Here is a 12,208-nt window from a genome sequence, read left to right on the forward strand (position 1 = left end):
TTTCTTCAAAAATATGTGTCAGGATTTTTTCTTTCAGTTAAATATTTTCACAGGGTGGTTTTTTACTTTTGGTTTTTACCCAACTTTATCATGTCATTTGGCATGATGAACATAATCAATTCAGGTCCAAACTTAACGTCTTGTGTTTCTGTAATTTATTTGTTCCAAAGTCAACATTAAAAATCCACTCAATTTTCCTTTTCTTGCTCTTTAAGGTCCATCAGTGCACACTGCAGAACTCAAAAGAGAGCTGCATCTTCTATCTGAACTTTCTGCTTGAACTGGATTTATACCCAATTTCAAGTAGAGAATTTCTCAGCTGTTAACAGACACCCTGCATGGTTATTAGCTACTACCATTTCCTAAGTTACTCTACAATCCATTTAGGAGAATTTAAAAATGAATAAAACAGTGTTAATGAACAAGAATTCCAGAGAAAATCTTTATCAGACCTTTCCTATTTCGCTAAAACTTATGATTTATATGCTAGCACATAAAATTTCAGATGAACATTATTTATAATGCTATGCTGTTATCAAAAGTATCAATTTAAAATTTTAGATATAGACATTTAAATCCTAATCTTCAATTCTCCCTACCTCCATCACCTCTTCATGTTTGTCATGTAATCTTATGCCTCATCCGTTTCTACATCCAACTCCCTAAACCCCTGCTGTGCCTTATGCATCTACCAACCTCTGCCTCTTCCTATTGAGAAGTTAAAACACAGATGGGCAGCAAATGAACAACTAAGTACAGAATAAGCTAAAACCCAAACATGGAGAGAGCAAGCAGCAAAGGAGTTAAAAGGATGATTTGGGATGAAGTAGAATGAAGCAAGGTAGAATGCAGGGATAAAGAAGACTTAGTACAAACAGTGGAGTTATAATCTGATAGGAAAGCATATGAAGGATTGTGGAGGTTGGAAGAGGATTAAATTTCCAAGTTCATCATCAGGGAAGATCTCCTTGACAAACAGATGAGACTTAGACCAATTAAGAATTACTTAAGCATCTAATACAATGCCACTGTATTAGTTCTTTACATGTCTGTTTCCTCTACTAAACTGTGAGCTCCTTATAAGAAAGCTCTGTATCTTCTTGAGTATTGCCTGGCACAAAGTAGGTACCCAATGAATTGTGACTCACCTCCTTACCATCTTCCATCTTAACAAGTAATAATCAATTGATTTAATTGGAACTCTTTGGTAAGACAGAGCAAGATGACTTTTTCATTGGTTTGGTTGATAAGATATGCCACTTAAAGACAGATACATATACCACTTATTGGCATTAAAATTTCTTGCTTCTGATGACACGCACATCTATGAAAACTAATCCCAGATGATCTTTAAAGTAATCTCTAAATTTTTTAATTAAACAAAATACCAAATCAATGTGATTCTCACAGGGAAACGCAATAACAATTAAAATACAGAAATAATACTTATCCAATAAAAATTCTAAGTAGAAATACTACTGTGGATACATATGTAGTGTCCAACTGGTAAGTGATGGAAAGGGAGCAGGCACTGAAAAACAAAGTCATATTTTAGACTAATTTATTATATTTTTTTCATTACAAAGATAATGTTATTAAAACAGTATGTAACAAAACCATTAATACCTAAAAATTCCATAAAAATAGTTTCATTCATTTTTAGTTGTTCAGTACGTGCCAACACTCTGTTTTGAATTTCTTCATGTTCTCTTTTCTTCTCATAATATTCATGTGAAAGAGGTGTTTCTGAGTATTTTTGTTGGTATTGCTTTAAAACATCTTTATACTGACATATATAACCGTGGTACATTTTTCTGTTAAAATTAAAAGAAATGATATCAATATAACAAAAGTGTATCTAAAATCACTTGTTAAAGTCTACTAAATTAAGCATAACAGACAAGTTAAAAATCTACTTATTCTTGCTTCCCTCAATACTGTCTGTCCTTCAAACTTTTCTTAACTCTATTACACTTTTCAATTCTCTACTCTTTTTCTTCACTGCCTGAGTTACTCACTCCTCAATCATGTTCAATTAAACTTCCACTTCCACCAGTTTAATGAAACTACCCTTCCCAAGGTTATCAATGATCTAATTTGTCCACCTTAGTGATCTCTTTTCACTTTTCATCCTAAATGACACTGCAGAACCTGGTTCTTTTGATGACTTCTTGAATCTCTATCCTCCCTGAGTTCTGAATCTCTATTCTTCCCAGTTCAGCTACCTCTATAACTATGCTATTAAATCTCCTTCAGTTTTCTAAGCTAAAGTTATCATGTTCTAGGTGATAGAACTTTGGGTTCACAATCATTCTTGTATACTCCAGAACTATTTTATAAGAAAATTTCAGCACTGTTTAGAGGAACTCCTTCAAGTACAACTAAGGTAGAGGTGCATGGTCATCTATTTTGGAACCAGTCTTGAATGAGATGGTCAATTCTTGCAAAAGGATATTAACTCTTCCTTCTCATTTGAACTTTGCTTGATCTACAATAGGGGTCAGTTACTATGATCTATGGGCCAAATCTAATCTGCCACCTGTTTTTGTACAGCCTATGAGCTAAGAACAATTTTTACATTTTTAAATGATTAAAAAAATCAAAAGAATAATAATGTTTCATGACATATTAAAATTATATGAAAATCAAACTGTAATGTCCATAAATAAAGTTTTATTAGAACACAGTCAATCACTTACGTACTGCCTAAAGCTGCTCCTGTACCACAGTATCAGACTTGAGTAGCTGTGACAAAGACTGTATATTCCCACAAAGCCTGGAATGTTTACTATATGGCCCTTTACAAAAAAAAGTTTGTCAGTCCTCATCTACAACACTGAACATGTTCAATCCAGGTTCATTGCAAAAAACATATTCTTGGGAGGAGAAAAAGATGGCAGAGTAGAGGGACGTGGAGCTCACCTCCTCCACAAACACATCAAAACTACATCTACAAGTGGAACAATTCTCACAGAATACCTACTGAAAGCTTGCAGAAGATCTCATACAACCAAAGCTACAAGAAAAATTCCCAGGTAACCACTGCTCCTGCAGAAGGGCTGAAATCTGAGCCAATTACCTGCACTTCCCCTTGGCATGGGGGTGAGGCTTGGGCAGGTTCTTGTGCAGGCAGATTTGCGAGCACACATGCATGCCTAAAGGACCTCTGAGCTCATTATGAGCACTTCCGCAGTGGATGTGGCCCCTCGAGGGCAGCGCCAACAGATTTCTTTGTGGACGTGCACACCAAGTGGCAGGCAATATCACAGAGTTGCATGTCACAGTGGACAGCTCCTGGGGAAGAACACGCAGTGGCTCCTTTCTCAGAGGGAGTGCTCCCAGTCCCACCTACCTCACATCACAGCTTAGAACCGGATCTGGGGGCTTCTACTCCAACAACTGGGGAGCAGACCCTGACCCTGACAGGGCTATGACAACCACCAGAGCAAAGAGGAGGCCCCACCCAACATCCAGTGCAGGCTCTGGTAACCACAACACCAAACACATCCCCTATCAAGGGGACAAGGGCCAGCACAACCTGAGGAAAGTCTTGGCAAGCATCCATACCACAAACAGCCCTCACACTGAAAATATTGCACTCACACAGTCTACACAAGGGTCACTCCCACTGTCCCATAAAAACAGACCTTCAAGACCACAGTAGATAAGTGTTTCTCCAAAATTCATAGAGTTGGAGAAATATAAGTAAAATGAAAACAGCAGAGGAACTACTCTGAATTAAAAGAACCAGAGAAATTCCCTGAAAGAACAATGAAACAGACCTCTCCAATCTACCAGACCCTGAGTTCAAAAGAGAGGTAATAAAAATGCTGAAGGAACTAAGAAAATCAATACAAATGCAGATCACTGTAACAAGGAATTAGAAACTATAAAAAGAAGCCAATCGAAATTAGACAACTCAATTGCCAAAATGAAAACTGAGCAAAAGGCATAAATAGTAAACTAAATAATGCAGAATAAGAAGTGATCTGGAAGACAGAATAACTGAAATCACCCAAGTAGAACAGCAGACAGAAAGACAAATGAAAAAAAGAAAGAAAGCAACATATGAGATCTATGGGATAATAAAAGCAAGCCAATCTACGCATAATAGGAATCCCAGGAAAAAAAGAGAAAGGGGGATCAAAAATGTTTTCAAAGAGGGGCTTCCCTGGTGGCGCAGTGGTTGAGAATCCGCCTGCCAATGCAGGGGACACAGGTTCGAGCCCTGGTCTGGGAAGATCCCACATGCCGCGGAGCAACTAGGCCCGTGAGCCACAATTACTGAGCCTGCGTGTCTGGAGCCTGTGCTCCGCAACAAGAGAGGCCGCGATAGTGAGAGACCCGTGCACCGCGATGAAGAGTGGCCCCCGCTTGCCGCAACTAGAGAAAGCCCTCGCACAGAAACGAAGACCCAACGCAGCCATAAATAAATAAATAAATAAATAAAATTTTTAAAAAAATGTTTTCAAAGAAATTATGGCTGAAAACTTCCCAAACCTAAAGAAGGAAACAGCAATCCTGGTACAGGAAGCACAGAGGTTCCCAAACAAGATGAACCCAAACAGACCAAATCTAAGACATATCATAATTAAAATGGCAAAAGTGAAAGATAAAGAGAGGATTCTAAAGGCAGCAAGAGAAAAAACAAAGAGTCAGTTACAAGGGAACCCCCATAAGGCTACCAGCTAATTTCTCTAAAGAAACTTTGCAGGCCATAAAGGAGGGGCAAGATATATCCAAAGTCCTGAAAAACAAAAACCTGCAACCTAGGATACTGTACCCGGCCAGACTGTCATTTAGAATAGAAGGAGAGATAAACAATTTCTCAGACAAGCAAAAACTAAAAGAAGACAGCAATACTAAATCTATCCTAAAAGAAATACTGAGCTCTTCTCTAAATAGAAAAGAAGCAGGAATCAATAAAAAAGGTAAACTCACAATAGGAAAGGCAAATATATAAAAGGATTGAATATCACTTAAATAAGCCAGTACATGGATTAAAAAACAATCAAAAAAATTCTGTGAAAGCAATTATAAATACAATGAACAGCAAAAAGATAAACATTAAGATGTAAACTAGGACATCAAAATCACAAAATGTGGGGGAGGGGAGTAAGAAAATGCAGATCTTTTAGAATGTGTTTGAGCTTATATGATTATGAATCTAAAGGAAGTAGATACAGTTATGAGATAACATACTTGAAAATCAGGGTAATCACAAATCAAAAACATAAAATAGATTCACAAAAACCAAAAAGAAAGGAACTCAAGCATAATACAAACCACAAACGGGAAAACAAAAAGGAGGAGAAAGGAACAAAGATGTGCAAAATCAACTGGAAAACAAGGTTTAAAATGGCAATAAATACATATTATCAATAATTACTTTATACATAAATGGACTAAATGCACCAATCAAATACATAGAGTGGCAGGTTAGATAATGAAACAAGTATCTACAATATGCTGCCTACAAGAGACACACTTCAGGGTGAAAGACACATATAGATTGAAAGTGAGCAGATGGAAAAAGATATTTCATGCAAAAGGAAATGACAAGAAAGTGGGGGTAGCAATACTCACATCAGACAAAACAGACTTTAAAACGAAGGCCACAAAGAAAGACAATGAAGGTCAACATATAATAAGATGATCAATACAAGAGGATATCACACTCATTAACACATATGCACCCAATATAGGAGGACCAAAATACATAAAACAAATACCAAGAGACAAAAAGGGAGAAATTGATGGGAATACAACAATAGTAGGAGAGTTTAACACTGTACTGACATCAATGGATAGATCTTCCAGACAGAAAATCAATAAGGTAACAGAGATCCTAAATGACACAATAGAACAGTTAGACTTAATTGATATCTACAGGACACTACATCCAAAAAAACCAGAATACACATTCTTTTCAAGAGCACATGGAACATTCCCTAGGATAGACCACATACTAGGACACAAAACAAGCCTCAACAAATTTAAGAGGACAGAAATTATTTCAAGCAACTTTTCTGAGTGCAACGGTATGAAATTAGATATCAACCACAGAAAGAGAAATGAGAAAAAAAATGATTACATGGAGACTAAACAACATGCCACTAAAAAACCAATGGGTCAGTGATGAAATCAAAGAGGAAATTTAAAAATACCTCGAAACAAACGACAATGAAAACACAACCATACAAAATCTATGGGATGCAGAAAAAGCAATTCGAAGAGAGAAGTTCATAGCAATACAGGCCTTCTTCCAAAAACAAGAAAAATCTTAAATAAACAGCCTAACCCACCACCTAAAAGAATTAGAAAAAGTAAAACAAACAAAACCTAAATTCAGCAGAAGGAAGGAAATAATAAAGATCAGAGAGGAAATAAATAAATGGAGATTTAAAAAATAGAAAAAAATCAATAAAACCAAGAGATAGTTGAAAGGATAAATGAAATTGACAAGCCTCTAGCCAAGCTCACCAAGAAGAAAAGAGACAGGATACAAATAAATGAAATAAGAAATGGAAGAGGAGAAATAACAACCGATATTGTTACAGGGAAGAACAAATCTGACTACATGCTGGATCTGTTTCTCTTACTTTAACCTTTGCTTCCTGCTGCTTTTGTTCACTAAAAGGTTACTGTCTATACATAATGGTCTGCTTCAGGGAACCTGCCCCTCTGTCTGAATGTTAAACCAAAGTGCCTTTGTTCAGGGAAACATCCTGACCCTGTCCACCTGTGAATGGCTGCAAGAAAGAAGAAATTAACACATCCCTTTCCCAAGGCTGGCTATTCCAGGAGATATTTGCAAGATTTATGGCCTTTTTACTTTATTTCCTCACCTCTGCTCCCTCTCTGTTCTATAGAAGAAACTGGCATCCACAGCCCAATAAGATGGTTCTTCTAAGACACTAGTCTGCCATCTTCTTGGTCTGCTGGCTTTCCGAATAAAGTCACTATTCCTTGCCTTGACACTTCTTCTCCCGATTTATTGGCCTGCCATGTGGCAAGCAGAGTGAGCTTGGACTCAGTAACAAAACCATAGAAATACAAAAAATTACTAAGAAAATATTATGAACAGTTATATACCAACAAATTTGACAACCTAGAAGAAATGGACAAGTTGCCAGAAACATACAGTCTGCCAAAACTGCATCAAGAAGAAACAGATAATTTGAACAGACTGATCACTAGAAGTGAAACAGAATCTGTAATAAAAAAGGCTCCCTACAAACAAAAGTCCCGGACTGGATGGCTTCACTGGGTTATTCTACCAAACATACAAAGAAGAACTTATATCTATCCTTTCAAACTCTTGCAAAAGACTGAAGAGGAGGGAACACTCCCAAAGTCATTCTATGAAGTCACCATCACCCTAATACCAAAACCAGAAAAAGATACTACCAAAAAGAAAATTACAGGCCAATATCTTTGATGAATGTAGACACAAAAATCCTCAACAAAATATTAGCAAACCAAGTCCAACAACACATAAAAAGGGCCATACACCATAATCAAATTGGATTCATCCCAGAGTCACAAGGATGGTTCAACAAACACAAATCAATCAATGTGATACACCACAACAACAAAAGAAAATACAAAAACCACATGATCATCTCAATAGATGCAGAAAAAGCATTTGATAAAATTCAACATCCATTCATGATAAAAACTCTCACCAAAGTGGGTATAAAGGGAACATAACATAATAAAAGCCATTTATGACAAACCCACAGCTTACATGATACTAAATGGTGAAAAGCTGAAAGCCTTCCCACTAAGTGCTGGAATAAGACAAGGATGCCCACTCTCACTACCTTTATTCAACATATTATTGGAAGTCCTAGCCACAGCAATCAGGCAAGAAAAAGAAATAAAAGGCATCCAAATTAGAAGGCAAGAGGTAAAACTGTCATTATATGCAGATAACATGATACTCTATACAGAAAACCCTTAAGACTCTACACAAAAACTACCAGAACTGATAAACGAATTCAGCAAGGTATCAGGATACAAGATTAATATACAGAAACCTGTTGCACTCCTTTACACTAACAATGAAGTATCAGAAAGAGAAAGTAAAAAAGCAATCCTGTTTAAAATCATATTGCATCAAAAAAAAAAAAAACCTAGGAATAAACCTAACCAAGGAGGTGAAAGATTTATATGCTGAGAACTATAAAACACTGATAAAGGAAACTGAAGATGATTCAAAGAAATGAAAAGATATCCCATGGTCTTGGGTTGGAAGAATTAATATAGTTAAAATTGCCATACTACCCAAACGAATCTACAGATTTAATGCAATCCCTATCAAATTACCCATGACATTTTTCACAGAACTAGAACAAATAATTCTAAAATTTATATGGAACCACAAAAGACCCAGAATTGCCAAAGCAATCCTGAGGGAAAAGAACAAAGCTGGGGGCATAACCATTCTAGACTTCAGGCAATATTACAAAGCTACAGTAATCAAAACAGGGTGGTATTGGCACAAAAACAGACATATAGAGATGGAACAGAATAGAGGGCCCAGAAATAAACCCCCACACCTATGGCCAATTAACCTTCGACCAAGGAGGCAAGAATATACAATGGAGAAAAGACAGTCTCTTCAGCAAGTGGTGTTGGGAAAGCTGGACAGACTCATGTAAATCAACGAAGTCAGAACACTCCCTCATACCACACACAAAAATAAATTCAAAATGGCTTAAAGACTTAAATATAAAACATGACACCATAAAACTCCTAGAAGAGAACATAGGCAAAACATTCTCTGACATAAATCGCACCAATGTTTTCCTGGGTCAGTCTCTCAAGGCAAAATAAATAAAAGCAAAAATAAACAAATGGGACCTAATCAAACTTAACAGCTTTCACACAGTAAAGGAAACCATAAACAAAACAAAGAGACAACCTACGGACTGGGAGAAAATATTTGCAAAGAATGCAGCTGACAGGGGCTTAATTTCCAAAACATACAGAGAGCTCATACAACTCAATATCAGAGAAACAAACAACCCAATCAAAAAACGGGCAGAAGACTAAATAGACATTTCTCGAAAGAAGACATACAAATGGCCAACAGACACATGAAAAGATGCTCAACATTGCTAATTATTAGAGAAATGCAAAGCAAAACTACAATGAGGTATCACGTCACAGTCTACAAATAATAAATGCTGGATAGGGTGTGGAGAAAAGGGTACCCTCCTACACTGTTGGTGGGAATGCAAATTGGTGCAGCCACTATGTAAAACAATATGGAGGTTCCTTAAAAAACTAAAAATAGAGTTACCACTACTGGGCGTATATCTGTAAAAGATGAAAACTCTAATTTGAAAAAATACATGCACCCCAATGATCACAGCATCACTGTTTACAACAGGCAAGATACGGAAGCAACCTAAGTGTCCATCAACAGATAAATGGATAAAGAAGACGTGGCATATATATATCATAGAATATTACTCAGACATAAAAAAGAATGAAATAATGCCTTTTGCAGCAATAGGGATGGACCTAGAGATTATCATGCTAAGTGAGGTAAGTCAGACAGAGAAAGACAAATACCATATGATATCACTTATATGTGGAATCTAAAAAAAAAAAGTACAAATGAACTTATTTACAAAACAGAAACAGACTCATAGACATAGAAAGCAAACAGATACGCACTACCATATATAAAACAGATAAACAACAAGGCTTTACTGTATAGCACAGGGAACTGTATTCAATATCTTATAATAACCTATAATGGAAAACAATCGGAAAATGTGTATATGTATATATATGTATTTATATATATATACATATATATAACTGATCACTTTGCTGTACACTGAAACTAACACAATATTGTAAATGTTGTAAATCAACTATACTTCAATTTAAAAAAAGAAAATATATTCTTGGATCCTTTTTTTACCGAGTTATTAACAAATACATACTTTCAAAAAATAACATTCATAGAAACTTTTCTAAAAATATATAGTCCTTATATTCCTCAAAATTTTATAAATTTTCTAAATCAAGCCATACTATATGGGGGAATTTCTTAAAAGATACTTCAATGATTATCTCGCCTTAGCAGATGAGAAAAGAAGTATTCATAAACTGCTTGTATAGTAAGAAGAAAAGTAAGGATAACAGCCTTCTTCTACTGGTCAGCAGGTCTGAATCTTAAGAATGTTTTAATTTCTTAATATTACTAAACTCTGCCCCCTTAGGCAAGATAAAGTAGTTTAGCCCAAAACAAGTTTCTTCCTATTCTTCTAAATGCATATTTGCTAATTAAGCCTTCACTTCTCGGGAAAATAGTCCAAAAGGAGGGAAATACCTATAAGAAAACTGAGTCTGGGCCACCAGTTTCAGATGAGATTAGCATACCCCACCTATCCTGTTCAGACTGCATATTCATGGCAACTCTATTCTAATATACTCCATACAAGAACCTTGCTAGCCCAAGCCATGATTCAAGAAGAGCCATTACTATCTCATCTCTTGCCAGCAATGCTAGTCTTCGTGAATGCCTGGGACAGGGATGGGTGATTAGGAGAAATAAGTAGCTGGTGACTCTACTTCCTTCATTACCCATGATACCAACAAATGGACTCTTTTCCTCTTATAAATACATAGTATTGAGTCATCAAGTCAATCAACCTATGTGGCTGGTTTAAGAAAGAAAGAGATAGCTGTTTTCACCTCCATACCTCTGGCTAGCTAAGAGAAGTCATCCACAACAAACACTATCAGAGAAGTACTTATTGGACTGGTTTGTTTTACCCCTCATAGAATCATTTTAAATAATATTTTATAGCTATAGCTTACACTGAGAGATGTTATAAGAAGCAGTAATACATATTGTGTTTATTTGGGGGAGGCCACTGAAGATACTGACTACCATATTGCACAATTTCCCCTTTATGAGAATCCAGGGAACAAATTTCTCTCAAGTCTGAGTACTAGGGAAAAAACCTCTGCTTATCCTAAGCAACTGAACTGTTTTTTAAATGAATATTCTGAATTCCAAATTGATGACACTTCCACAATGCTTTGACTACTATTAGGAATTTCAAAACTTAATTTTGCCTATATCTAACAAATGTGTAAGACCATATAGTATGAATTTCTATCCAGATCAAAGGCTTCATCTTCCTGCATTACCCTTACTTCCCTATAGCCTCAATTTGTATGTCTAACTTTATTTTAACACTATGGTATTATTTATATAAATCATTTCAAATTCTTTTTGAATTGCAGTGGGGCCTATAAATAACAAAATAAGTCTCCTTTGTTAATTCTACCCTCTGCCTATTTCTTGGATGATCATGTACTCCAGCTTTCTCTTCTTTTTGCTTTATACTTTCCCTGGGCAATCTCATCTATTTTTATGATTTCAAATGCCAATGAAGTCCAAATCTATACCTCAGTCCCTACCTTAAGACCCATTTATTAATATGAAATGTATTGCATTCTAGATTTTGTGTGGGTGTTTTTAATTAGAGTATTAGAATGGGAGTGACATCGGCAAGATGGCAGAATAAAATGTCCCTTGAGCATATCACCCCCTCAGCAATAAAAGTTTGTCATCCAACCATGGACAAAAGTGCCTTTGTGGAAGCTTTGGAATCCAGGTAGGAGACTGGGAAATCCTGGTGCAGTCCAAGACTGAGGAGAGCCATTTTGAGAAGACGGACTCACATCCTGGTGGTTTAACTTGCTGACTGTGGTCCTGGCTACAGACCCAGAAAATATCTCTGTACCCCTGAGAACTCAGCTACAGGCCTATCTAGCTTTGAGTCTGTAACCAGCCCCATAAACCAAGGGACCTGGGAGAAGTCACACCCACCTGTGTGTCAGGCAATAGGCATACAGACCCTGGTCCTGGCTGTGGTCCCAGAAGTGGCAGGTGAACCAGTTCCAGCCCTTCATGGCCATGGTCTGGGAATACCAGGAGGTAAACCTGCCAAACTCAGTGAGACTGTAGATTCTGAAAGGGCCCTGTAACTGGATTCCAACTTGTCCCAGCCACAGTCACTGAAGAATCCTGCTGGCACAGAGACCCAGCAGGAGACACTCCTGTCTATGCCCCTAAAGATCCTAAAGCACCCTATAGTTGGTTCCAGCCTTCTCACAGCACAGTTTGTCCACAGTACTGAGGGTCCAAGGTTCAAGCAAGAGACACTCCTGT

The 12,208-nt window shown here is 36.8% G+C and overlaps 1 protein-coding gene across 8 annotated transcripts in view; it reads right to left on the bottom strand.

Moving 5' to 3' along the window:
- Positions 1 to 12,208, bottom strand: part of C2H14orf39 (chromosome 2 C14orf39 homolog) — a 208,735-nt gene that overhangs the window by 33,636 nt on the left and 162,891 nt on the right. For 7 of the 8 annotated variants that reach the window (XM_059914335.1, XM_059914338.1, XM_059914336.1 and 4 more), the window contains 2 exons: positions 1,627 to 1,814; positions 1,489 to 1,531 (listed from right to left, as the gene is read on the bottom strand). The exons of the other annotated variant lie outside the window; for it this stretch is intronic. In XM_059914335.1, the coding sequence (XP_059770318.1) occupies positions 1,489 to 1,531; positions 1,627 to 1,814 (231 nt within the window). The remainder of the gene's footprint in view (positions 1 to 1,488; positions 1,532 to 1,626; positions 1,815 to 12,208) is intronic. 8 annotated transcript variants of the gene reach the window in all.

The sequence above is a fragment of the Balaenoptera ricei genome, chromosome 2 (genome assembly GCF_028023285.1).
Source record: "Balaenoptera ricei isolate mBalRic1 chromosome 2, mBalRic1.hap2, whole genome shotgun sequence".
Taxonomy (NCBI): domain Eukaryota; kingdom Metazoa; phylum Chordata; class Mammalia; order Artiodactyla; family Balaenopteridae; genus Balaenoptera; species Balaenoptera ricei.